This window comes from Micromys minutus (genome assembly GCF_963924665.1).
Source record: "Micromys minutus genome assembly, chromosome: 9".
Taxonomy (NCBI): Eukaryota; Metazoa; Chordata; class Mammalia; order Rodentia; family Muridae; genus Micromys; species Micromys minutus.
Window position 1 is genome coordinate 4,373,652 of NC_137978.1, and position 27,612 is coordinate 4,401,263.

Sequence of the window (27,612 nt, forward strand, 5' to 3'; positions counted from 1 at the left end):
GATTTATTTTTAGCTAGAATCAGGAGACACTCCCAGCAAGGATATCTTGGGAGTATATTCAATAAGAGTTGATCTACATCATTATATTCATAAAGGCTTCCTCATGTTTCATCTGTGTTACTGAGAGAAGATAGACACACTTAATTTGGAAACAATAATTTCAAACTGGACTCTGACACTTGTCTCCCACATTCACAACAATAAAAAATTATACATGACACCCTTTACTGGAACGGAACCTGGAGTCTTCTTAGATGAGATTACACAGTTAAGTCACACATCTTGTTCTCCATTATCGTATGACTGTGAGTGGAACAGGTTTGAAATTGGGGCATGTAAGATACAAAGTTCTTACCAGAGGTACCAAAATTCAAATTATTTTCTACAAAGTGCGAGCAACTCTCCTGGAAGATTCTGATGTCGCTGACCAGATAGTGGGCTGGGAATGGGCACAATACTCCTGCCTCATCATTTTCTCTTTTGTTGACTGAGGTGACTCCTAGATAATAGACAGACTTTTCCCTGTGATTTTTGTCAGGAAAATTTCCCTCCAGTTCCAAAAGCTCACCCAACCCCGAGAATGAAAGTTGTGGTGAAATCATGTTGGGTGGATGATCTGATAAGAAGAAAACTGCCTGGGCCTCTATCTGCCAGGAGCTGCTAGAGAAAGACTGTCTCAGTGGGGAATGTTTCTGGGAGTTGCACTTGTGGACAGAACTATGTATAGCCCCTTGCTCTTCATCAGTTTCCACTGGTTTCACATTGCTGACCAGTGTAGCATATTTAACTGAGGGCTGTCTCTGGCACTCATCCTCACAGGTTACCTGGGTGCTCTGAGCCCCAAAGAAGTTAGCACTGTTGCACTGGTCACTATTACAAATAGAACCCCCTTTGGGGTCTGGAGTGGTCAAAAGAAGCGAGACCATAGCTGCTGGTACCATCTCATCTTTATTTTTCCAAGCTGTTTCGACACTGATTTCTTCTGAAATGGGTTCAGGCTCCAGAAGAAGAGGACCAAATATCACTGATTCTGCATGCTTGGTAAAAAGATGCTCAAATGTTTCAGGCTAAAAGAAAAGACACATTTTAATGCTCAGTATGTTACATCTTCATTCAGTCACATTTGAAAAAAAGGCAAGTGTATAAGGTTCAAAGCAATGTACATCAGTCAAACACAAATTACAAAGTTGGCAACAGGTAACTTGAAATATCAAAAATCAGAAGGGAGAGACAGTCTGTTTTTTAAAATCTGACAAGAAAAACACTCAGGCTTGAGTTCTTCAAATGATATGAACACAAACACATGGACCTCTCTTCAAGGGTAAGGATTAATTTGACACTTGATAATGGTCAAGGGCTACAAGTAAGTGAGCCATGCCTGCAAATACTTAGTTCTTCATAGTGACTGGTTACTGTGACTGGAAAATACTTTCTTCTGAAAAACAATTATATTATATTATATTTGCTCAAAATGAATATTTAATCTCAACACATAAAAAACAAAATTAAAAACAAAACCCAACCAAACCAAAAAATTAAACAAGCAAACAAAAAAACAAATGAAAACAAGAACATGTTAGAATACAAGAGAATGAGCAAAACAGGTCTTTCAAAGATGGTATTGATATCTTCTTTATACCAAATAAGCTGCAAAAGGTAAAGTGACTGTGACTGGCGTAACATATGTGCCAGAGTGGTACCCATTTACTGAAAACACTGATAGTGAAAGAGACATCCACACACTTGAAACTGTTATTCTTTATATATAACTTCATGTAAAGATAGAACCTTTGGAACACATGGAATGAAGACAAGCACACAAAACAAATGTGTTATGATTTTTTATATGAACAAGGGTTACATAACAATGAATTCATGCCAAGCAGCTACATATCAAAAATCTATGTACAAAAAGCTTAGTACAAACAAGGCAAACACATCAAAATGCAAAATGAAAACTACTGCAGATATATCACAACCAAATAAAAATGTGTTCAATTCATAGATTGTACATGTAACTCAGCATTTGAATGTTGCAGTGTTTTAAGCTACTAAAATGAATTTTGAATTATTGCCTGAGATAGTAGTGTACTCAAATGTTCTTCACAATGGCAAGTATATCTCATGTAAAAACACAGCCATTGCAAATTCGTAACTGAAATACAGTAGTGACTAGAACCATACAAGAATAAGTATCCCAAACAAACAGTAAATATAGGAATAATGGCAGAGACCTATATTAGTTAGAATACTGAATGATAATACAGTTATACGATGAGAAAATTGATCCTACTCCCATTTTGTTTGACAAAGCCTTTGTAAGTTCCTTCAAACATTTCATTTGTCCCTCAATGATTCTACTATTTATATATTTTCAACTTGTTCCAAAATTTAAATGAACTCACCATCTGATCTACTTGCTCTACCAATAAGGAAAAATCAAACCCACATAGACCATGCAGTTGACCACATGAGTCTTCCTCAAATTATCTGTTTCATATATTCTATGGTCCCTAAAGCTTCTTAATGAGTAATTAATTATGGAATAAGTCATTGCTTTCTTAAATGGAGTCATAGGGAAGGTTTCACTAAGCAACAGTTTTTTTGTTTTTTTTTTTTTTTGTTTTTTTTTTTTAACCACATATGTCTGAACTATTATCAGTGGTCAGGAAACTTCTTTGTTCAAATTTTATTTACCTCTATTTTGTGGAAAATCTAAAACAATAACCTTTATAAATTCACAGTTGTACTATATATTATAATGTTATTTGTTAATAGTAAAAGAAAAAGGAATACAGCTTTCCTAGTGTCTTAATTTTAAAAATTTAGACATCCAGATAAAATTATCTAAGTGACTCATATATCTTAAATTTGAATGTTATTTGTGCCTAACAGATTTACTTAGTTTGGATGTAAGCAATAAAGCCTATGCTATATCAATGTCATACAAACATTGCAATTGATATGTTCTTAGGGAGAAACGCCCTGTCTTCACTGTGAATTATTTGTAAAACTCCAGAAAGTCTCCTTTCCCTGCTTATATCCGTCTGTCAGAAGTCTTATATGGAAACTTTCACACACAGAAATAGAAATGGAATTCTTTCCTTGAAATTTGAATTTGTATAAAGCTGTGTGTCAGAAGTTGCCTATTAGAGTTCACTTAGTGAAGTCATTATTTGCCATATTTGGTGATCTATAACAAAATAGGTTCTGAAAGCAATAGTTGCACCATTATCATTTTATGACTTAAAAAATAAAAAATAGAAAGCAGAGTCCATGAATATTAACTTTAAACTTTAGATGCCTTGAAAATAAAACATATGACCCAACTGAACTATATCAAACCTACATTGTAGCCACAAATATATACTTCTCTATTAAACTCATCAAATATTATTTCTTAGTCATTCAAACCATAGTTTAGGTTTGCTTCCTTCCTTCAAAATGTAAACATCTTCTAATACTGTATGGACTGTTGGGAAGTTGGTAGATTGGGTTCATCTGTAGTGGTCATGAGATACTTCAAAGAGTGTCCGCTCTCTGTTTAAATAAAATAGAACAAAATAAGAAAGCAAAATAAAAACCTTGTTTAGAAAGCTAGAGATGAAAGATCTCCAACCCCTTGTCTTTTCATGGTCACAGGCTTTATGTTCTCATGTTGTATCATACTGACACACCTTGGAAAGTGGAGGGTTGGTGTCTTGAGGGACTACTCTCATGTCCTTACTGAACTTCATACATACTCTAAGAACAGCTTGGTCACTCCAACAAGAAAGACTATAGTAGCAATAGCAGACGAGGTATAAGAACAAGGGCTCAATGAATAAGAGGTTAGGTAAAACCAACAGGCACACTGAAGAGTTTGAGAAGATAAGGAAGAGTAAGGATTGAGAGATAAAAACTGAAAGAAAATGGACTTCACTCAAAAACACCACACTGACTTTAGACACTGATTTATTATTATTATTATTATTATTATTATTATTATTATTATTATTATTATTATTATTATTATTTCTTAAGGCAGTGTTTCTCTGTGTTGCCCTGGTCCTATTTCTGGAACTCACTGTGTAGTCCAACAGAGATACCCGGCCTGTGCTTCCAGAGTGCCAGGATTAAAACTGAGCACCAACACCACCTGGCTAAAGTACTGATTTTTAAGAAATTAAAGTTACATGATAGTTAAGAGTGGAATCACAGATAAATTATCATAAGCATTTAAAAGTCCATTTCTCCATAAATCTTTTGATACAAACCTCTTCTCTTTCTTCAACCATGGATTGAAGACTGCAAGACTATTAAGTTAAGATCATGCAGGTAACTAGAGCAAAGTGAACACCCTGACCTAGTTCTTTTTACAGTAAATATAAAAGAAAATGTCCTAAACACAGACAGGAAGAAGAGGGAACCTCCATCGTCCTTTGCCTACCTGCAGAGATTTAACCTGATGAGTTCATGATCTCTCCTGGCTCCTTATTGCTTGAGATTACAAAGGGAGACAAAAATAAAGGCCTTGAGACACAAGCTGCTAGGCCAGTGTTATGAGTGACAGAGACTGGCTCTCTCTAAATAAAATTCTGACTCCAAAAACTAGCCTGCTCTTCTGCACATTTCCAAGGAGAACCTCTCTGTTTCCAGATTTCTACCCAGATCCACAGTTGTTATGTTGTCTGTCTAGATTGCTAGGACATGTCCAAAGTCAAGGAAGCCTTTAGTACCAAAGATCTAGATTTATTCATAAAGGGAATTATTAAAATCACTACTACAAAACTGAAATAGATATACACATAGGAACAGAGTCGGGATGAAGAGAGTATACACAACAGCATAAGACCTCAGGGGAGGGAAGGAAGGGAGAAGTAGAAGATAAATAGGAAAGTACAGGAAAAGGAAGGGAACACTTAAAATACTGTAAAATAAATAATTTAAAGCAAAGCTCCACAGCTTCTATTCCAACTGCCAATTCTAACTGTTTCAACCAATTCATTAAGTGTATAAGTTTGTGGTCTGGTTAATTTTGGTGTGTGGTGTTTTTATTAATTTTTTAATAAGAAAGTTAATAAATTTTTAAAATTTATTTCATGAAGCAAATCAAAGGTGAAATAAAACAGACATAAACTCTTTTGAGATTTAGAAGGGAAAAAAAACAAAAACTGTATGAAATAAATTGAGAAAAGTTGAGGTCATTTATGCCGTGAAATTGAAATTACAAAAAAAGGAAAGTATTTTGAATTTATACTGAAACACATTTTTCTAATCAAGGCTTCAACCTCTACAGTTGATTCTTGGAGTACACAGAGGAAGGACACAGAGGACTCTGATCTCAGAGAGCAGAACTGACGTACCTGCTGGTCTCATCCCTGAGACTGCTACAATTCCAGAACAAGAATGAATCAAATCCACAGGACCAGAGAAAGAAAATATACAATGAATGACCCAAATTCAGGAAGAGCATAGCTATGAAATACAGCAAGGATAGAGGTGTCAGGAACCAAAGCTATATACACACGGGGTAGCAATTCCCAACAGTTTGCACTCAATTCCCAGTTCTACCCTTGTGCTTCTTCACACGTGAGTGGAAAGCAAAGGACTGCAAGACATTAGAAGGAAAGGGATTCTGACATAATAAAATTCAAGGTACAAGGGAACACATGACTTAACAGAAACACAAATTTCATGGAATAGAGAATTTTAAAACAGAGGTCCTATAATTGACAGCTCTAACAAGACTGAGACATGAAAACAGAACAGAATGTTCTGACCCCGTGCTTGATGGTAAAGATAAATCCCTGGGTTGTAAAGACCCACAGTCATATTGAGTAATGTAAAGTAATGATGTATCAAAACATAAAACAACAAACCCAGCTATGCAAGAGTGTCTAACAGCCAACAGCCATGGTGACGGCAAGGAAAGACACAAAGGAGAAAGGCACATAGAAACAGTGGAGTTCCTTAATGCTAACGGGAGACAGTTTGAAACTCCTTACTAAAGTCAAATGGGAAAAAAAAAAACCTTAATCAAAAATTCCAGAACATTGAAACTAGAATGCTTTCAAAAAAGAGGAAACTACAACTGACCCGCAAAGGGGGCAGGGAGGTGCTTGAGTGGCCACCTGACTCTGTAGAGCAACATCAGCTTCCAGATAGTGGTGCTTTAAAGGAAAATGGCCCCCACAGGCCCACAGGGAGTGGCACTATTAGGAGATGTAACCTTGTTGGAGGAAGTGGGGTGGGATTGAGTTTTCAAATGCTCAGGCTATGTCCAGTGTCACTGTCTCTGCCTGCTGCCCATAGATCCAGATATAGAACTCTACTTCTGCCTGTGTGCCACCGTGCTTCCAACTATGATAACAGTCTAAATGTCTGAACTGTAAGCTGCCGTCAATTAAATGATTTCTTTTATAAGAGTTGCTGTGGTCATGCTGTCTCTTTTTATTGTCTATAGCAATAAAAACCCTAAGGCAGAGACACATGGAGTGTAGTTTGCCACACAGGTGGTTATCTAATCAAAGAAAACGAGAAAAGCAAATCCAGGGAAGAACTCTGACAGTGCTAAACATTCCAGATGACCTACTCTCATTTTACTGAAGTCTAAAAGTGACAGGAATAGAATGACAAAGGAATTTCTTGGCATAGGTCACTGCAGAAAGTTCCCAATGTAAATAGGACCTGCATAAGACAATATATATATACTAGAAAAACACAAGATTATGATGCCAGACAGAATAGTAGACAGGTAGATAAGTAAATAAGAAATTTTAGGAACAGAAATAAAAGGAGAAGCCCTAAAAGGAGGAAATAAGTCGGTTAACATTTGATCTAAGGGGGCTGGAGAGACGGCTCAGTGGTTCAGAGCACTGGTTTTTATCCCAGAGGATCTGGGTTTAATTCTTGGCATCCGTAGGGCAGCTCACAACTGTCTGTAACCCCATTCCAAGGGTTCCAACACCCTCACACAGACATCTTGTAGGCAAAACACCAATGCACACAAATTAAAACTAAGCTATTAAAATGATTTAATTAAATGGTTCAATTGTAAGAGTTCTCATTTTAAAATTCTTCTTTGCTATTGGAATCACCAAGATATGTATCAATCACATTACTTGGCTCTTCATGGAACAAAAGTTACACTGAAAACAACATAAAGGATGTTTATTAGTTCCCTTGTTTTAAATAATAAACCCATATACAAAATAAGGTACAGTGTAATAACAATTTACAAAGGCTAAAAAATGTGTAAGACATGTATGTATTTTTTTAAAAAAATAGTAGCTCAAATGTTTCTCTTTGAAGAAAAAACAAAATTTATGAAAAGTTTCAGAGGACTGAAAACCTTAAAGAACAGTGTGCAGATGAGTAAATGCCCAGTGTCTGTGAGCCCATGGCAGTATCAACATTCCGTTCTAAGAGCACAAAGCATTTCGGGATATATAAGTAAACTGTCAAGAAGATTAAAAGCAAAACAGTTAAAAGTATTGTCATTTATGAGACAGATGAAACAGGAGACTATACCATCATTAGTCTTCTACACAAAGCTACACACTTGTATTCTTTCTGTATTCTTTCAGACCCATATGAGAGCAAACAGGAATGCCAGGGCAAGCACCAGAATAAGCACTGGCAGCCATGCTTTCTACTAGCACTGCTGATGAACTTTCCCGTGGGGGTGAGGAGGGTGAGCATAAACATGATGTGCTCACAAGATCTAGGTACCAGCAGGTGTCTGTGAGTGGGACAAAACCCTGTCAACCTAGAGAAAGCTCAGCAAAGCTTGGAATGACAAGGTCAGTATGCCAACCTTTAGGACCACTTAAAGCACTACTGCTCATTAGTGACACACACCTGAGTGCAGGCAGGAAAGCCTAGACGCATGTTCTAAAAGGGGGAATCTATAGAGGAAAAGAAGGGGCAGGGAGGAGGAAAAGCAGGACAAAATGGATCTGTACTTCCTATTGTGAGACATGAGACAAATATGAAAAAATTAAAGATATTACATTGGGTCATTTTAGTTTTTTTTAAGATACAGTGTTAGTATAGAGGCATAAGTTTTTCTAAGCTAAAGACTGAACTCAGAGCTTGTGCATGCTAGACAAGTGCTCTGCACGAAGCAGCACACCTATGCATACATGCTACACAAGTGCTCTGCACGAAGCAGCACACCTATGCACTATAGTGCTCTGCTTGGATGTGTGTTTATTATATACAAATTTAAAGACAGCAGGAAGTATTGTATACAAAAAGATCTTGGGACAAATGTTTAACAACATGGCACCACCATACTATTTATCATCATGTCTGACATGAAATTAAAAATGTTTGAGAGTGAGCCTAAGAGTAAGGAAGTGCCCATTCTTGCTTTCCAGACATTGTTCCTATCAGGTGCTAGCCTGCAACTTCCTGGGATTTTCTGACCCCAGCTACTGCACACCCTGAGATCACTGGGAGTACAGACATCATGCTGCTGAGCCAAGCTTTATACTGGTTCCAGGGTTCAAACTCCACCTCCTTCTATGGTAAGAGCACTGAGACATTTCCCAAGTTGTTCTTTTTCTTTCAAAAGATTTTAAACTACTGGCTTTTACAACTTTAATTTGCTTTAATTTGCATATTTAGTTTAGTAGACTTGGTAGTTTAAAGTGGGTCCCATAGGCTCATATATTTGCATGCTCATTTCCTAGTTGATAAACTGCTTGATTAGAAAGATTCCAAGGTATTGCCTTGTTCTACCAGGTATAAACTTGTTGAAGGTCTGTCATGGTCCTGTCCTTTTCCTAAAAGTATGATGGAAGCTAAACTGGAAAAGGTTTAGATTAACGGCACTGGCAGAGGACATTTCAGGACAGCCAACTATTGACTGGGCTTATCATTGATCTACAATAAAAACCAAGCAAGTGAGGTAAGGAAAAATACAAAATATACAGTATGAGGAGAAAAAGACTAGCCAGTAAAGGTAACGTTAGAGCTAAATCCTGTGCTCAAGAAAATAAAGTGTTTAAAGACACTATTTTATTAAGTTTGATTCTAAACAGAAAAAAAAGGTAGTGGCAATCTCAGGGCAAGATTCTATCCAGTCAAGTTTACAACTTCTGAAAAGAAAGTAAAGGAAAGCTTAAGTGGCAAAAAAAAAAAAAAAAAAAAAAATCCATCAACAACTGAAAGCTTATTCGAGTATAATACAAGAGAAGGTTCCAGATGAAGACCCAAAAAGGAGAAGAACTTGGCACCTTCAGTTATAGTCAAGGATACAGGAAAAGAATTATGGACTCTTCCTCCAAGCTTAAGAAAAGCTACTAAAACAATGCATTTGACAGGGCATCCTCCTACATGGAGGCCCAAAGGAACCATTGTGAAGCTGTGGAGATGAAGCCTGAATTGTGTTGCAGACACCAAGATATTGGAGATGCCAGAATCACTGGATACCTACCAAGGAGAGCAGCAAACATGGGGTGGTACCAGCCTGAGAGAGAGAAATGTGTTGAAGTCAATGAAGCTAAAAGGAGTTGGGAGATTTGAAGAGTCCTTTGACAGCAGACATGGGAGATACAGAATTTGGAGTTTGCCCTGATGGGTTTCAGTCTTGTTTGGGCCAATAGTTCCTTATTATGTACCCTTTCCTCCCTTTAGGAATGGCAATGTGTGTGTGTGTGTGTGTGTGTGTGTGTGTGTGTGTGTGTGTATACACATACATACATACATATATACATATACATATATACATACACACAGATATATATATATATATCTATATATACACACACATTCTGTACCATTGTGTGTTGGAAATGTGTCATGTGATTTTTTCCACTTTCACTGTATATGGGGCTATAGTTAAAAGAGATTTCCTTGAGTCTCAAAAAAACACATGAACTTTGGACTTTGAAACAGTGTGGATACTATGAAAGACTATGAAGACTTTTGAATTTGGACTGAAAAAATTTTTGCATTATGATATACATATAAGCTTATGGGGACCAGGGAGTAGAATGTGGTGGATTGAATGAAAACAACCTCCATAGATCATATTTTCAAGCTTAGTTCATAGTTGATGAATGGTTTGGGAAGTGTTAGAAGAATCAAGAGATATGCCCTTGTTGAAGTAAATATGGCCTTGTTAGAGGAGGTATGTCATTGTGGGTGAGCTTTGAAGTTTCAAAAGACCACACCAGGCCCCATCCTCAGACTGTCTTATCATTGATTGATTGATTGTTTTTTGTTTGTTTGAGGGGTTTTTTTTGAGACAGGGTTTTTTTGTGTATAGCCCTGGGTGTTCTGGAATTCACTTTGTAGAGCAGGCATGCCTCAAACTCATGGAGATCCACCTGTCTGCCTCCTGGGTACTGGGAATAAAGGCATGTACCAACACCACCTTGCTTATTGATTTATTCTTAATACTACATCTTTATTATGTCTTAAAAATAAATTAAGTAAATAAATATGTGACTACATATACTGAAAATAAGAAAGTAAATTATTTGCAAAGGTAAAAGGGAATTTCTCATAAAAGGATATTCACAACCCACTTTTTTTTTTTTTTAATCTATACATTGGGGACTGGAAAGATGGCTCAGCAGTTAACAGTGCTTCCAGCTCTTCCAGAGGACCCGAGTTCATTTCCCAGAACTCATATCAGGCAGCTCATAACTGTCAGTTCCAGCTCTGGGGCATCTGGTGCCCTCTTAAGATATTGGTGGGTACCTGCACACATATGTGCACACACACACACATAAATAAAATAATTTCTAAAATTCACTTTCATTTACCAGAATCTGTAAACTTAGGGTGACATTTCAATTTACTTAAAATATCTACCAGACATACTGCTAAATGTAACACCACACTTAGCTCCAATAGGGAAGACATGAGACAGCCAGGTGGTCCAGAGTCTAAAGACATTTGCTGGTTTATCCACCCTATATCCTCTAATTTTTGCCAGGCATTATCTGGAAAGGAAGAAATATTTATCTGGTACAGCTTCAAACTGCATTTGCTCAGGTCAGTCTGGCATATCTCTGTTTCATGAAAAACAAATTCCTTTTTTACAGTAGTATGAAGGTTGCTGCAGGGAGAGTTTTAACTTCCTTTTACGAGGCGGTCTGGTGACTGCCCTGAATTCATCAGTACACAGTGAAGCTTTCCATTCTTTATTTGATAGGCATTTAGTTGTTTTTTTATTTTAAAAAAAAACACTCATATTTATGAAGAAAATGTGCCCAGTCTGTCAACTGTGTTTCCCTTTTGAGAATTCTTTAGCAGGTGACCATCCAGGTGTCTACCTTTGTATCACAAAGCCAGATCTGACTCAACATCAATTCCCTTTTCACCCCTTCTTCTCTCCCTTCCTATTTTTGTCTTTTTATTTCCTTTTGTATGTTTGTTGAGACAGCATTCCTATGTAAACCATCCAGTCCTCAATACCATTATGCAGTCCTGGCTGGTCTGGAATACACAATTTAATCCTTATTCCTCAGCCTTCCAAAACTGATATGCATTCTAGATGTACACCCCCAACCCCCAGAGCTAATGTCACTTTCTTCCCTGTGCCCACTAATACCCATCCATGCTCCAAGACAGGTCACACATCCTAACCCATAACACATTATAGCTTATGGCTGTGACATTATTTCTAATGATGAACTAGTGTTTATCTTCCCTACCAGATGATACATTCAGTCCAGGAGCATATACAGTTTTTCTTATCAATATAGCCCCAAGGTATAGCAAAGTAATTGGAAGAGACTAGGTTTATGGTAGTACTATAAACTAATAAAAATTAGTATATTAGTGAATATTTGAGTAAAACATTAACAAGCACTGCAGAGAACAAAAAAGACAGGTTCTTATTCCTTCAACCTGGTGACTCTGCTCAGCCCCACTCTTATTTCTTAGAGCACAAAAATGGTTTCTTTTTTTTAACTTTATTTTAAAAAACAAAGATAAAAGAAAAAAAATTTAAACATTTTTGCATAAATGTATACAAATACATTTTTGTCAGTGCTTGGCTTTTTTTTTTTTTTAAGGTTTGATATTCTACAGTAAGGTCTTATTAGTTACAATGAGCAAAAAGTACATGTAAAACAGGATGTAACCTGGAATTAGTCACCGTTTTCTTGGTGTGTAAGGATTGAGCATAATGTTTTTTTGTTTGTTTGTTTGTTTTCTTTTCTTTTTTTCTTGAGCTTCACACAGTCTGTGGGTTGTTTCTGGGGCAGTCCGAGCCTCTGGGGTTAGCATCCCACTATCAGTGACTGCATATTATGTCTGTTCTTTTGTGACTGGGTTATCTCGCTCAGGATACAAAAATGGTTTCTTTAAAAAATCTGTTCATCTAGAGTTTAGCAGTGATCTCTCCTTACCTATAAACACATACTCTGTGCCTATTGAACAATACATGCATCTGAGATCTTACAATTATGATAAATGTTATTATATGAATTAATTGTGGAAGAGAAAGAAGAGTGATGTTATTTGAGAAAAATCAGAACACTGTTGAAATAAAAGGAGTCTAGGGTTAGAGAATGAGACAGCACAGCTGAAGAGCCAAAGGAATGTGGCTAGCATTAGGAAAAGCAAAAATTAAATGCAATTATATTAGAATGATTAAACACAGAATTACACAGCAGTCTCTTTGAAATCAGGGCATTCTATCATCTGCTTGAAGACTGCTTTAACCAGAGCTGTTGATGGTGTGTAAAAGAATATGAGCTTGTTCATTCATGGACATGCTGCAAAGCAGTGCTCTGTGGACTGCAAGTCATATGCCGTTTGAATGCTGGGACAATGGCTTAGTAGGCTGCAAATAGCACTTTAAACAAATGGGAGAACGTTTTTCAAGCATTCTATTTTCAAAACAAAATGTTTTCCACGAATTTGGTTTCATTCATGTGTGTGTGTGTGTGTGTGTGTGTGTGTGTGGTGTTTGTTCTAGGCTAGAAGATAAATATACTTCTCCAAATGGGAAAACTATTCTTGGTTCTGAAATAAGGACTTAACCAGTATAATAAGCTTTGCTCTTTTTTGATTTTTCTTTCCTACTTTTATGATAGACTAGCCCAGGGTCAACACAAAGGCAGCAACGGTCTACAATATACAAATGTAAAGCAGTAACATAAAATAATGACTGATACTTATTAAAAACTTTAAATGCTGCAACCGTCACCTTCTTTCAACTACAAATCTCCATCACTATAAGTTTTATTATACTGCATCCTTAAGTCAGATTGTAGTGTCTAAAAGTAACACTGTACTCGTAAGTCATGGTGAGTACTGAATAGCAGAAACTTATTGATTCTAAGCCTTTTGACTAAAGAAAGCCCATTTAGTCAACTGTCTATTCACCATCTGTAATGTTCCTTCCTCTATAGTATTAATTTTTATGTACAGTGACCAGAAAGAAAAAGATAGACATGTTGTCAACTCTCATGTGAGAAGCTACTGAAGCTCGTTTCCTCTGATCAAATCCCAAACCCATCTATTGCTGAAGACAAAGGATGAGCAGACTTGATAAAATGAACTGAACAAAACAAAGCATTTTAAAGATGTTTAAAGATCGATAAGTAATATGGTATCTAAACTGCAACCTTAGTAGATATCTGGGTTAAAATACTTAAGTGACCTTTTTGAAATTAAGTCCTTGTGCCCAGGAACAATTCTTGGGGTTTGGAACATCATCCCAAAACAACTTTTTCATTCTGCAAAGGAGAAATAAAGCACCATGATTACAAAATTGTTCAGACTGTAAAAACATTAGCAGTTAATATACATGATAAGCTTTGGTCCTCTGGATTCGCTCAGTAAGGCCAGATCCATATTTACATTTGATTCCACAAAGTGTTCACTAAACTTTTATGAGGACCCCATCTTAAGAGGTGTCCCAGGTTCTGTACTAACTTCCTCATAAAGGTTTTCCTTAGAAACTATTTTAAATGGCCATCACATGGGATATGAGAAATAAGTCCATGTGATATGGTCCCACCCTACTCATACAACTAAAACTCAAGGCCATGTTGTAATGTCTTCCCTCCTCACTCTTTTGATTGAGGACTAAAGCTTTTATAGATCTGGCATGTGTGAGATCACCCATGGTCTAGGTGTCTCCACAGAGCCACCAGGAAACTCAAGGCCATTTATTAAAGCAGACACCTTGTAGCTTTCTGAATTGACATAGAGATCCGGAGCCCTCTGAGGATGCTCACTGCCATAATGGAGTGCATCTGCTCCCCCATGAAACATCTACACTTAGCGTCTCATGATCTCACATCTTCTTTCCCGACTGTAGAGCTTAAAAATCATTTTTACCAAGCCTATGAGCACACTGTCCAGCATTTCCTGTTATCAGTCAGCTAATTCCTGAAAGCATATATGAATTTTAGTTGTTGTTTGTTTGTTGAGACAGGGTTTCTCTGTGCAGCTCTGGCAGTCCTGGAACTCACCCTGTAGACTAGGCTGGTCTGGAACTCAGAGATCCACACGTGTCTGCCTTCCAGCTGCTAAGATTAAAGCCACCACTACAACTCAGTTTTCAGAAAAAAAATTAAGCTGAGATCTGTCTTTAATTGAATGCTTTCATATCAAGATGAAAAGAGATTTCCTGAACACTACCTTCCTTTTCTGTCATGTGGAATATATACAAAAACCTTTCTAATACATTTATATTTATTAATATTTTGAGTTAAGATTACACCAATCTTTTAATATGCTTAAGTTACACTCTTTATGGCAAAGGCCTTTATCCAAGTGAAATACCTCTGGTGTGACATTAATAGTGTTCCGAGCAGCAGGACACAAGAAGAAATAATTATGGGTACAATGACATACAACCCTGCATCATTCTGTTGCTTGTCGATATCATCTGAAAGAGACATGAAACTATTCTGTAAAATCATTGCATGACACATTCTAACTCCACATATGACTATAGTACTTCAAACATAAAAAACCTTGACAAAGAAGAAAAGAGAGGCTGCAGAGATGGCTCAGAGGCTATGAGCACAAGCTCTTAGTGCCTTTACAGAGGGCTGCGGTTCAGTTGCCAGTAACCACAGGGTAGCCTACAACCATGTGTAACTCCATTTGTCAGGATGTCTGATATCAGATTCCCATACACATACACATTCAGGAAAACAGTCATAAATGTAAAAATTAAAATAAATATTTTAAAGGGGAAATAAAACACAATGTAGCCACATTAATAGTTGTTTTTCTAGTATTATACTTGAAGTTTAGTAAAACATTGTTTTAATATGTACTTGCCCAGCCTCTCCATCTAGCCATTTTTAATTTCAACATCGGCTACTGCAGATTCTGTGTGCAGCAGCAGCCAAGCTTCATCTACTTAGCTGTAGACACACCTGTATCTTTGCTGTTTAAGGCCTCAGGTTCTTTGCATGAGCCATTCTGGCATGATGTTCTTGATACTGCTTCAGCTACCTCATTCAGTCCTTGGGGTATGGCACACAGCACCCCAGCTTACAATGTTTTTCCCTTCTGTACTAGGAGCTTTGATCAAGCACTGGAGCCCACAGAAAGATCATCCTTTCCCTGCCATATTTTAACTCTCTGTCTTATTCTCACTGTATTTACCCTTCCCTGACCTTTACCCGGTACTGTATCTTAAATAATGCATTCACTGACCATCACTGCCTGGGCAGCAATGAGACCTAAGTTCTACAATGACAGACATGTTCATCGCTTGATCTCCAGTCTATAGAAAATGTTCAACAGATACTTGTTAAATAGTAAATTATTTGTTGTTTATAATTATTCTTGAAGCCATTAAAATGTTTTGCTTTGAAACTATGACTGAGTTACTTGGGCTTAATACCTTAAGAAGTAATAAAAATTAAAACATGAATAAGTGCAGTAATCCAAAGAGAAGGTGCCCGGTGAATATTACTATCCAATTCCAAACAATTAATTAATTAAAAAATAAAATGTCCTTGAACAACCCAATGTAGCTCTTTCATGCTCCTCTGAGGAAGGAAGTATTCAGTGATGGCCTAACTACTGACAAACCTAGAAGTATATAGAGTGTGTCTCAGTCAGGTTTCTATTCCTGCACAAGCAAGCATCATGACCAAGAAGCAAGTTGGGGAGGAAAGGGTTTGTCCAGCTCACACTTCCACATTGCTGTTCATCACCAAAGGAAGTCAGGACTGGAACTCAGGCAGGTCAGGAAGCAGGAGCTGATGCAGAGGCCATGGAGGGATGCTGCTTACTGACTTGCTTCCCCTGGTTTGCTCAGCTTTCTTTCTTATAGAACTCAGGTCTACCAGCCCAGGGATGGCATCACACAAAAAGAGAGCCTCCCCATCTTGATCACTAATTCAGAAAATGCCTTACATCTGGATCTCATGGAGGCATTTCCTCAAGGGAGGCTCCTTTCTTTGTGATAACTCCAGCTTGTGTCAAGTTGACACACAAAACCAGTCAGCCATTACAAAGTGAAAAGAAGAGTAGGGCCTGCCTAGGAGTGACCTCAGTAACAAAAGCATTTGTACGCAATCCTAAAGACTTGAGTTCAATCCCCGGGACCTGGAGAAGGAGAGGGGTACTGGCCTCTGCTTGGGGGTGGGGCACATGTGCAGAGCATCACTACTAACAATTGTAACAAACCCAAATACTTTTTTAAAAGGAATATAGTTGTTTTTTTTTCTGTTTTTTGTTTTGTTTTGTTTTGTTTACCTTTGGTGAATCCATTAATTATCTTTGGTTTTCCAACTCCTTCCATAAATACTGGGTAAAGACTAAACTGGTATTTCTCAATGGGAATAAAATTATCTGAAAAAAGGAAAAAAAGTTCATGTTAATTAAGAATGAAACCTGTAGAAGAAACTGCAGGTTATTCTGTCTGCACATTAGTCATTATTTAAGGATTGGCTTGATGGCTATCTTAGTTAGGGCTTCCATTGTTATGAAGAGACACCATGATCAAGGCAACTCATATACATTCAAATTGGGGCTGGCTCACAGTTTCAGAGGTTTAGTCCATTATCCTTATGGCAGGAAGCATGGCAGCATGCAGGCAGACATGGTGCTGGAGAAGGAGCTGAGAGTTCTGCATCTTGATTTGAAGGCAACCAGGAGAGACTGGCATTCTCAGGCAGCTAGGAGGAAGCTCTCTTCCACAGTGGGTGAAGCCTGAGCATAGGAGGACACCTCCAAAGCCCTACCCTACAGTGACACACTTCCTCCAACAAGGCCATACCTCCTAACAGTACCATTCCCTATGGGCCAAAAATATTCAAGCCACCACATTCCACTTCCTGGCCCCCATAGGCTTGTTCATACATGTGAGTCTATTATGGAGGCCACACCTAAACACAGCATAATACAAAATACATTTAGCCCAACCTTAAAAATCCCCACAGTCTGTCACAGTCTCATTAATGTTTAAAAGCTCAGAGTCCAAAGTTCATGCAATCTCCTAATTGTAATCCCCTATAAAATCAATCTTTCTTCTGGGAAATAAAAAAGCAGATCAGATATATCCAACAGCACAGAATATACATTACCATTCCAAAATATTATACTGAGAAAATACTGGACTAAAGCAAGACCAAAACCAGCTGGTCAAATTCCAAACTCTACATCTCCATGTCTGATGTCAAAGCACCCTTTAAATCTTCAAATCCTTTCACTCTCTGTTGGCAGATCTGTCTGTCATTCAGAAGCAACTAATTTCATTCTTGTTGGCTGGTTCCAATCTATATTAGCAGCTTCTCTTGGCAGGCATCCCATGACTCTGAAAAAATCTAACACTTTGGTGTCTGCAAGGCTACTTCAACTTTATAGCTTCTTGTTCCAATGTCTGAAATTCACACATGATCTTCTGGGCTCTTCCCAAGGGCTTGGGTCACATCTCTACCTCTTCCCTCTGTAGAACTCTAGGTTCAGGTTGACTGTACTCCACTGCTGCTGTTCATGGTGATCATCCCATGGTACTGGTATCTTCAATACACTGGGAACTTCCATTAAAACTAGGCTTTGCCAATGGCCTCTCATGGGCTCTCTTCATTGTGCCACGCCTCAGAATCTTTGCATGATCCCTTCAGTCCTGAGCCATCAACTACAACTGAGGCTTCATCTTCACCAGTGACCTTCCATGGCCTCTCACAGTACCAAGCTGCTCTCCATTGCCCCTTCATGCCTCCAAAACAGGTAGTACCTGGGTGACTCTTACACATTATCAACTCCAGCTGCAGCACGAGGTACAACCCTGGCTATCTCTAGGACACAGCTTCTTTGTAATCTCAGAAAACACCTTCCTAGAAGATTTCATTTCTGTGATGCTGGTCTATTCTTAATCACTACTAATTTCCTACCTCCAGATAACCAGCATCAATTGTCCCAGTAACCCCATGTATTCCTGAGTCTAAAGCTAGTGCCTCATGACCAAGGCTGCAGAGGTATTCCTGGAGCTGAAACATGCCCCCTTATTCTATTATATCACCACCAGTTGTCTGTTTCCAAACTCCCTCACTGCCTAAGCTTGGTTGTATTGGAACCTTGCTCAGTAGATGGACTTTGAACTCAGAGATCTACATGCCTGTCTCATGAGTTCTGGGATTAAAAGTGTGTAACACCACTCATAGACCTAAGCTTTTCTCTACTTGAAATTTTCTCTGTACCAGGCTGGCCTTGAACTCAGAGATCTGTTTGCCTCTGACTCTTGGGATTAAAGGTATGTACCACCATACCTAGGTGTAAGCTTTCCATGGCTTCTATTCCTCAGAATCTAGATAGAAAGCCTCTGTTTTCCAACTTCACAATCTGGATCACGGTGTGCCCTCCATTTCTGGATTGTAATTATTTCAGACTAAAAGTTCAAATGAAAACAATAACTAGGTAATAATAATGCCTAACATATGTAACTATCCCTTGGTCAACTGCAAACATATAAACAATAAGCTTAGCTGGTTGGGGTCCTGCCCCAACATGGATCACAGGATAGAGCTCCATTGGACTTTCAGGTGCCCTTTTATTACATGAACCATATTTTGTATGTTTCCCTTCTAAGCTACACTTGATGGAAATGCTCCTCATAAAGTTAAACCAGAGGACAAAGTCGATGCTGGCCTCTTCTGGGACTTCTTTTGTCAATGCAATTAATCTGAATCTCTTCACCTTAGCCTCAGGCAGTCACTTCAGATAAAGGCAAAAAGCAGCCACATTCTTCACTAAAATATTACAAGAACAGTCTCTAGGCTATATACTAAAACCCTTCTCTGAAACCTCTAGAGCCAGACTTCCACAGTTCAAATCACCCTCTGCACCACTGCCTTCCATATACCTACTAAAATGGCCTATTATGCTCTACTTAAAGCATTCCACTTCTTTCCAAAGTCCCAAAATCCACATTCCTCCAAACAAAAGCATGGTCAGACCTATCACAGCAACACTCAATCCCTCGTGCCAACTTCTGTTTTAGTTAGGGTATCCATTAACACCAGGACCAAGGCAAATCTTATAAAGGCAAACATTTTATTGGGGCTGGCTTACAGTTTTGGAGGTTTAATCCACTATCATCATAGAGGGAAGCAGGGCAGCATGAAGGCAGATACTGGGCTGGAGAAGGAGCTAAGAGTTCTGCATCTTGATTTGAGGATGCTAGCTCTCTTCTACAATGGCTGGAGCCAGCCTGAGTATAAGAAGAGACCTCCAAATCTAACCCCACAGTGACACACTTCCTCCAACAAGGCCACGCCTCCTAACAGTACCATTCCCTATGGGCCAAGCATATTCAAACAACCACAATGGCTAAAGGAATTTCAAAAATAACCTAAGCACTCCAAAGTTTACCAGTAATAGTATTGATTTTTAAATAAGTTTTAAAACTCCTAAGACACAAATGACTAGTTTTTCAGGGACACGCTCCAGGGAGAGCCAATTTGTTCAAGTTCAAGGCATGGGTTTTTTTGTTCCTGAATGTCCTACTCCAGAATAATATGTTCTCCCTTCTCTTATCATCTTCAGAATAGGGAAGGTTTTCTTCCATTGTGAATTTAGCTTGCTTAGTGTTCCCATTGAAAAGTCTGCAAAAGTCACACAATGAATGGAATGGAGACCAAGAGTTCTCTTGTCTTGAGATCTCAATATATGAGAAATGAGCATTTTTCAAATGAACATTTGACAGCCATGTTCAAGACAGATCTGGCAATGATTCTCATAGATACTAACAATATGAGAACAGCTGCCCACAAGCATCGAAGCTCTGAGAGATCTGCGTTCATCATTCCTCTGACCTACAGTATAGAGTAACTACCAACAACAGTGACAGTAAATGTATTTCTCTGCCTGTAATTTATACAAAAGTTTAGCCTGAAGATAAACTGTAGGTATTTAGACTAAAAAAAAAAAAGTGTAGGTCATCTAGATTGTGTAAGTAAGCAACCCCCAGGCTCCCTACTTAATCCTCCCCACTTCTGTCAGGCTCTGTCTGGAGCTGTTGCTGTTCTAAACATTTACCTCTCAAGGTAATTGGCCATTCTTGGAGGAACAAATCTGACCTAGGTCAGCAGTTTCAAAGTCCTCAGACTTCCAGCCTAGCACTCCCACCAGATACTGCTTAGTGGCAATAGTTGTCACTAAGTTGGAACAAAATTTGGCGTTAGACCTTATAAGACATTGAAAGGTAAGATGGAAACAACGCAGGCTCAACTTATGGGCCTTATGTACTTATAAAAGGTTATATGATTGTCACATTCTGACAGAAAGAGTTGGGCAGGTTTAGGACATCTGATTGCATCTGTGTAAAACATAAAAGAAAAATACTCACAGAAATACAGCAAACATTCTGACCAGATAAGAGGATCTTAATTCAGTTGGTAGCTTGGAATTATTATTTTGAGGTTGTCATTAAATGCTTTATCAGAATTGCCAGTCTACAGTATCATACTAATCCATGAAAAGCACAGTACACATACCATAAATATAATACTTCTTAACATTTGGAGGGATTCTAAGCCATTTCATCCCATCATCTTCATTAAGGTTCTTCCATTCAATAACCAGGTATGACAGAATATAATCATCAGGTGACAGTGTCCAGGAAAGGATGACACAGCTGCTGCTCAGGGGATAAGCACTGAGTGACTTCACAGCACTCACTGAAGGGAAGAGAAGGAATTTATTTTAAATTCAAGATGAATGAAAATGTACTACCTGCTTTGAGAAACTACCCAGAGTAATTAAGAAGGAAGAGGAGTCAGACAATTTATACAAATGTCATGAAGATCACAGGAGTAGAATTCAGGAGTCTATGACACAGAGAAGAAAAACAATTCTATCCTAAATCTAAAAACAGAATTTTGATTAGGGTTAACATGGTTCTCAGCTGGAATCCCACACAAGTCTATTAACCATACTCTCTGATTCCCACATGCTCTTCTCTCCTACTGGTGAGTGATACCTTCAAAGAATGTCCTTAGCAGAGTCCTTCAGAAGTTCTTTGTGGATTTCCACATCTGAGGAGGCCATTCCTATCAGAGCTACAGGCCCTATCTCAACCCACTCTCTGCTGAGTGTGTTTTTCTATGCAGAAGTTGCCCTTGTTTTGTTTCATCTCTTCCCCTGAGCTATGAAAACCTGACCAAGTGTGCATCTACTGGAAGCTAAAACTTCTCCATCCCAAACTTAGTTCCCAATCAACAGTAATCCCTCAAGATGTTTTCTCTGTCCTTATTCCAAGATTAAGTTCCTGTTAACTTTTTTCCAAAAAAAAAAAAAAAAAAAAATCATTTCTGTCCAGGCATGTTGGCACATGCCTTCTATCCCAACATGGACAGGATAGAGAAACAAGCATATCTTTATGAGTTTAAGGCTAGACTGGTCAACATAGTAAGTTCCAGGCCATCCAGAGATCCTATCCCAATCTACCAGACCTACATAAAGGTCGAAGGTGAAATCAATTCCACTAAGTTGTTCTGACATACACACACACTGTGGTATGTGTGCCCAAAAAATATACACCACAATGCACACACTCACAAAGATATGCAGCAATATTTTTAATTAAAAATAATAAACTATTCTTACAAATTTAGACTATACCTTAAACTTTAAAAAGGAGATACAACATATTCAAACAACAATTAAAGACTTCATTAAAAGAGTGACCTTTTAGAAGGCTAGAAGCTTGGTAGAGATACCAGAAAGTATTATTTTCTATTTAAAATTATATTTTGACCCAAATCCAGATTAGAAGCTCCCATCAAGAGCGACTCTTAGGCCAGAAAGGAGGACGAGCAGATAAAGACACTATCATCCACCCCAACAACCTCAGTTAGATTTCTTAGGATCCACATGTTGGAAGGAGAGGACTCACTCCCACAAGTTGTACTTTGACTTCTACATACATACTCTGGCATGTTTTTCCTTCCAAAATTAATTAGTTTTAAAATATATTTTTAAAGAAAGCATCAACACTAAGACTAATCAAATGTACTAACATTGCTAAAGGTGAGATGTTCACCTACTCACATCACATAAAGTCCATAATAAGTAAAAACTTTAAATATACTACATGCAAATATATACCATAGCATATATAGTATATACATACAAAAACTATATGTAACAAAATACCTTATATTTATATATAAAATGCTCAACATTCTAATTTTTAGAGAGCATGTAGCCCATCTTTGTTACCTCAAAGAGTTTAAGTATTATATTCACTAGAATGGTCTATTGCTGATAATGCCATTGCAGAAATCTTGTACAGATGAGCATAGTTGATTATTCGTTTGCAATGTATTTCTCACACAGAGAAGAAAGTAAGATAGAAGTAGATGTTGGACCACTAGGAAGATAAAGTAGGTAAGAAGGCCTGTGCAGAGATTACATCCTAAAAGGAGATGTCCAACCCCAACTAATATGTCTGCAGTGCAATCTATCCTCCTAAGGCTCAGAAAAAATCATGGAAGAGGAGAAGGAGAGACTGTAGGAGCCAGACACCCAGGGTATCTACTTTTGATAATGTCCCCTAGACATGAACTCTAAACCATATGGCTGCCTGAAAAAGATCAGCATAAATGCAACACCAGTTGGCATACCAATGTGACAAGGGAAATTCCATATGGTCCCACCCCTAGATGAACAGCTACAGGTGATCAGTGTCTGCTGTGACAGGAAGACTCGATTTCCTCCATGGATGAGTTTCCTCACAAAAAACTGACTCAGTAAGTTATATTATGTGTGTATAATATTCAATTAACAAAAGAGACCATAAATTCTGGAGGGGTTCATGAGGAGAACTAGAGGAGGGGAACAAGAATGATATAGTTGTAGTGTTGCAGAAGAAGAGTCATGCCACATCACAATTTAATAGTATTGCTGAAACAGTAAGTAAGAGGATTATGTATGAACCACCATAAAAATAAATAAATTGGGGCTGTAGAGATGGCTCAGCGGTTAAGAGCATACTGACTGCTCTTCCAGAGGTCCTGAGTTCAATTCCCAGCACCCACATGGTGGCTCACAACCATCTGTAATGGGATCTGATGCCCTCTTCTGGTGTGTCTGAAGACAGCTACAGTGTACTCATATAAATATAATAGTAAATAAATCTTTAAAAATAAATAAATAAATAAATAAATTGACTGGGGTGGTCAACTACTCAACATCTTCTTACCTTTACTCATGGGCCATGAGAACGTAAGGTTAAAATTCACAAGGGAAGCACCGATGGAATTGATGGCCAAAACTGTAACCGTATGTGCTGGTTCTGCCCACAGGAAAGTAAGACTGGTCTGATTTCCTACATCTTCTGACCATGTCCCGTTATGGGCAGTACGATGCTTCACCACATACCTCCTCACACTGCACAGTGAGTCATTTCTCATCAGAGGCTGTAAGAAGCACAAGATTTAATTAGCACACAGACCAGTATATATTCCAGAACTCATGGAGTTCTTATTACAAATTCCCACCAAGAAACAAAAGTTAGATCAATCCAGGAACTACCCAGTCTAGTGCTCAGGCTCGGGGAGGGGAGAGTCGAAACTACAATGCAGGAATCCTGAGCACAGCTAGCGGTTAACCAGCACAGGGAAATTAGCTTTACATTCTTGATTTTTTTTTTCTTCAAACCCAGAGCCTAAATCCCTTAAAGACAGTGAAGTAAAATGCAATTAGGACATTTGAAATAATAAGAATATGTAGGGAGTACTAAGGTTTACCACTCCTATCACAAAGTGAAAAGGAAGTCTCCTCGTCTAACAAGCAAGTAAAAGAACTGCAAAGAACCAAGAAAGTTCAGATGCCACCACCATTTTGTGAACCCAAGTAAATCTGCCATTGTTTCTCTCGGGATGGGGGCCGGGAGGAGATGATTCAGAGCAAGAGCAACAAGAGGTTTTACAAAACAGACAAAGAGAAAACCTTGAAGGTTAACAAATAGTAGAGGCTATTTGGGGGCCCTGGGAATTTCTCTCTCCCCCCCTCCTGTGTGTGTGTGTGTGTGTGTGTGTGTGTGTGTGTGTGTGTGACCTATATCTGTTATGAAAGATTCCTCTTGTGTTCAAAGACAGTGACAGTGTACTCATATCCATGTGGATTCTGGCAATCAAACTCAAGGCATCAGGTTTGTTGGCAAAATGATGTATTCTAGCAATATCTCCAACATGATGGTCATTCTTTCAATGTTTAACTTTATTAAAGTAAATTCTGATCTTGGAAAGGCAAAGGAATAAAATTTTCATTGCAGTGAGGATGCTTCAGCCTCAACAAGAAGACATATTTATACGTGTCAGAGGTAATCCAGTGTCCACATAGCATACAATAAATAGATATCAAATACAAGAATGTAAAAACTGTTGCCCGGAATTGTTTTTTGTTTGGTTTTGTTTTGTTTGCATACCTCCAGTGATGAGAATGTGTCAAAGACAAGGCTCAATTCAGAGTTTCTAATGACTAGAGTAGGAAAACTGTGAAAATGTAGTTAAATAGTTCAGGCTGAGTATCTCTAGATTCGTAAAGTATTACCATAATGCCCAAGAAGTTTTAGATCTCAGAGCATGTTGAATTGCAAAACTCTTAATGCTTAATTAAATAAATTTTACAGGTAAAGAATGCACAAGTATTCCAAAATCCACAACCTCCAAAATCAGAAGAATTTCTAGGAAAAAAAAAAAAAAACCTCAATCCATATTAGAGCCAAATGCATTACTAAATATTCAGTCCTCAGTGACAAAAATAATTGGATAATAAATATAATGCACCATAGAGTCAGCCATGAGAAATAATTCTAAATCAAGTTGTAGATTCTCTACTCACATTTTATAGTTAGCAGAGACCTAACTCATGCCTCAGCAGCAGCTTGTCACTGTGACTTCATTCCAAAGAGTACAACACAGAAAGGGAGTCACTGTACAGTGAGAGGCTGGACCACCTCCAAAGCCACCTCAGCTAGAGTCACATCAGCTCAGCTGTCCTAAGATGGTATTTCGCTTTATTCTGGCACCCTAAATGTTGCTTTAAAAATGTGTACTTTGTAAACAAAGCCCCATATAGGGATCTAATCATGAGCTAACATCAGAATATTTGGGAGACATTATATAAAATTCCAGCTTGCCTAGAATCCATTATGGACTTTAATTACAATGACATCAGGATTTTTTAATTAACAAACAAATGTAGTATATTAATGTAAAGTGTTATTTATAGTGAAACAAAATATGTAGATTTGACAAAATTCTTTATGTTCTTGGCTAATTTCCAAGTCTAAAACTATCCTAAAAGTTTTACATGTAAAAGCAGAGAACTTTTTTTATTTATTTTTAAAATTACATGTATTTTTTGGTGCAAGTGTGTGTGTGTGTGTGTGTGTGTGTGTGTGTGTGTGTGTGTGTCATGGCACTCACGTGAAGGTCAGAAGACAACCTGTGGGGAATCAGTTCTTCCCTTCCACCATATAGGTCCTAGAGATCAAATTCAGGCCATCATGTATGATAGTAAGTATCCCCTAAGCCATCTTGCCAGAAATTCAGAACTTGGTAGGGTTTTTGTTTTGTTTTGTTTTTTTCTTTTTAATAAAAACCACATATACACTCACCCTATAACTGTGTGAGATGCTGAGTCCTTAGGCTACATACCCTTAGAAAAATCTTGAGAAAGGGCGCTAAGACCATCCGCCACCAAGAACAGTGGAGATCTGTCCCGAGCAACTTGTCTCACCAGCAAGAACACACGCAGACACCAGGATCCTTCTGCAGCAAAACCTTTATTGCATCTTGAAGAGGAAGACACCAGACAGGAAAAGGCACCCTAATTTATACCCGCAAGGGTGGCGTGTCCCTGTGTGATTGGCTGCCCACTAATGGTCTGATCGTGACGCCCCGGGATGGGCGGTGACTCGGCTTGCACCACTCTTTGCACATGTGCCCAGTGGTTATTTACCACACTTTAGCTGATTCATGGCACCTGAAACCAGCACCATCTTGTAAGGGCGCAGCCTTCGGCCCTCAACACAGGCCAGGTACAAGGGAGAGGCAAAAACCAATCACTGACAACAAGACCACATATAATTGCAGACAACAAGATGGCAAGAAGAAAGCAAAAGAACGTACCCTAGGGAAACCAAGACAACCTAGCAACACCAGAATCCACTTCTCCCATCACAGCAAACAGCAGAATGCCAAACATTCCAGAAAAAGAAGATTCAGACCTGAAATCATACCAAGATGATGACAGAGATCCTTAAAAAAGAATGGGAGGAAAAAGCATAAAGAATTAGAAGCTTTTAAAAGGGAAACAAGAAAAACACTCAAAGAACTTAAAGAACTATAGGAAAACAGAAACAAAGAGATGAAGAAATGGAAGCAGGAATTTAAAACAGAAATGGACACAATAAAGAAAACACTAAAAGAGACAACCCCAGAGGTAGAAAACCTAAAACAGAAATCAGGAGTCACAGATGCAAGCATTTCCAGCAGACTGTCACAAGAGAGGAAAGAGAGAATATGGGGGGTCAAAGACAACATTAAAAACATAGACAAAACAGTCAGAGAAGATGCAAAAACCAAAAAGCTCCTAAACCAAAATGTCCAGGAGATCCAGGACACAATGAGAAGACCAAACCTAAGGATAATAGGAATAGAAGAGGGTGAAGAATATCAACTAAGAGGCACAGTAAACATCTTCAACAAAATTGTAGAAGAAAACATCCCCACCCTTAAAAATGAGATGACCATAAGCATAAAACAAGCCTACAGAACTGCAAATAGGTTGGACAAAAAAAGAAATTCCTCCCGACACATAATAGTCAAAACGCCAAGTGCCCAAAGTGAAGAAAAAATACTAAAAGCAGTAAGTGAAAAAAGCCATGTAACATATAAAGGCAGATCAATCAGAATCACACCCAATTTCTCAACAGAGACTATGAAAGCTACAAGAGCCTGGACAGGGCTTCTGAGTTTAAGTGCAGGGGTGAGCGCACAGGCCTAAGAGTGCAAGTCTGTTTTTTTTTTTTTTTTTTTTTTTGTCCAAGTGCACGTGGCATGTGTCTGGTGTGAGGGCGGGAGGTGCGGTTTCTGCTAGACTGAATGCCTGTCCCCGCCTTCCGAGTGCTGGGATTAGAGGCCCCAAGGAAAAGTGCTCCTCTTTTAGTATAAGTGG

At 38.3% G+C, this 27,612-nt stretch overlaps 1 protein-coding gene across 2 annotated transcripts in view; it reads right to left on the bottom strand.

The window, feature by feature from the left end:
* Positions 1–260: 260 nt before the first annotated feature.
* The window catches only part of LEPR (leptin receptor), a gene marked incomplete at its 3' end in the record, with an annotated part of 80,059 nt that continues 52,707 nt past the window's right edge, over positions 261–27,612 (bottom strand). Inside the window, exons 14-19 of one of the 2 annotated variants that reach the window (XM_080921068.1) lie at positions 23,630–23,846; positions 20,922–21,104; positions 16,681–16,776; positions 14,743–14,848; positions 13,613–13,688; positions 261–1,067 (exon numbers count right to left, since the gene is read on the bottom strand). In XM_080921068.1, the coding sequence (XP_080777194.1) occupies positions 261–1,067; positions 13,613–13,688; positions 14,743–14,848; positions 16,681–16,776; positions 20,922–21,104; positions 23,630–23,846 (1,485 nt within the window). Of the gene's footprint in view, positions 1,068–1,886; positions 3,541–13,612; positions 13,689–14,742; positions 14,849–16,680; positions 16,777–20,921; positions 21,105–23,629; positions 23,847–27,612 lie in introns of those variants that run through there. The other variant, XM_080921069.1, reaches the window with a different exon arrangement.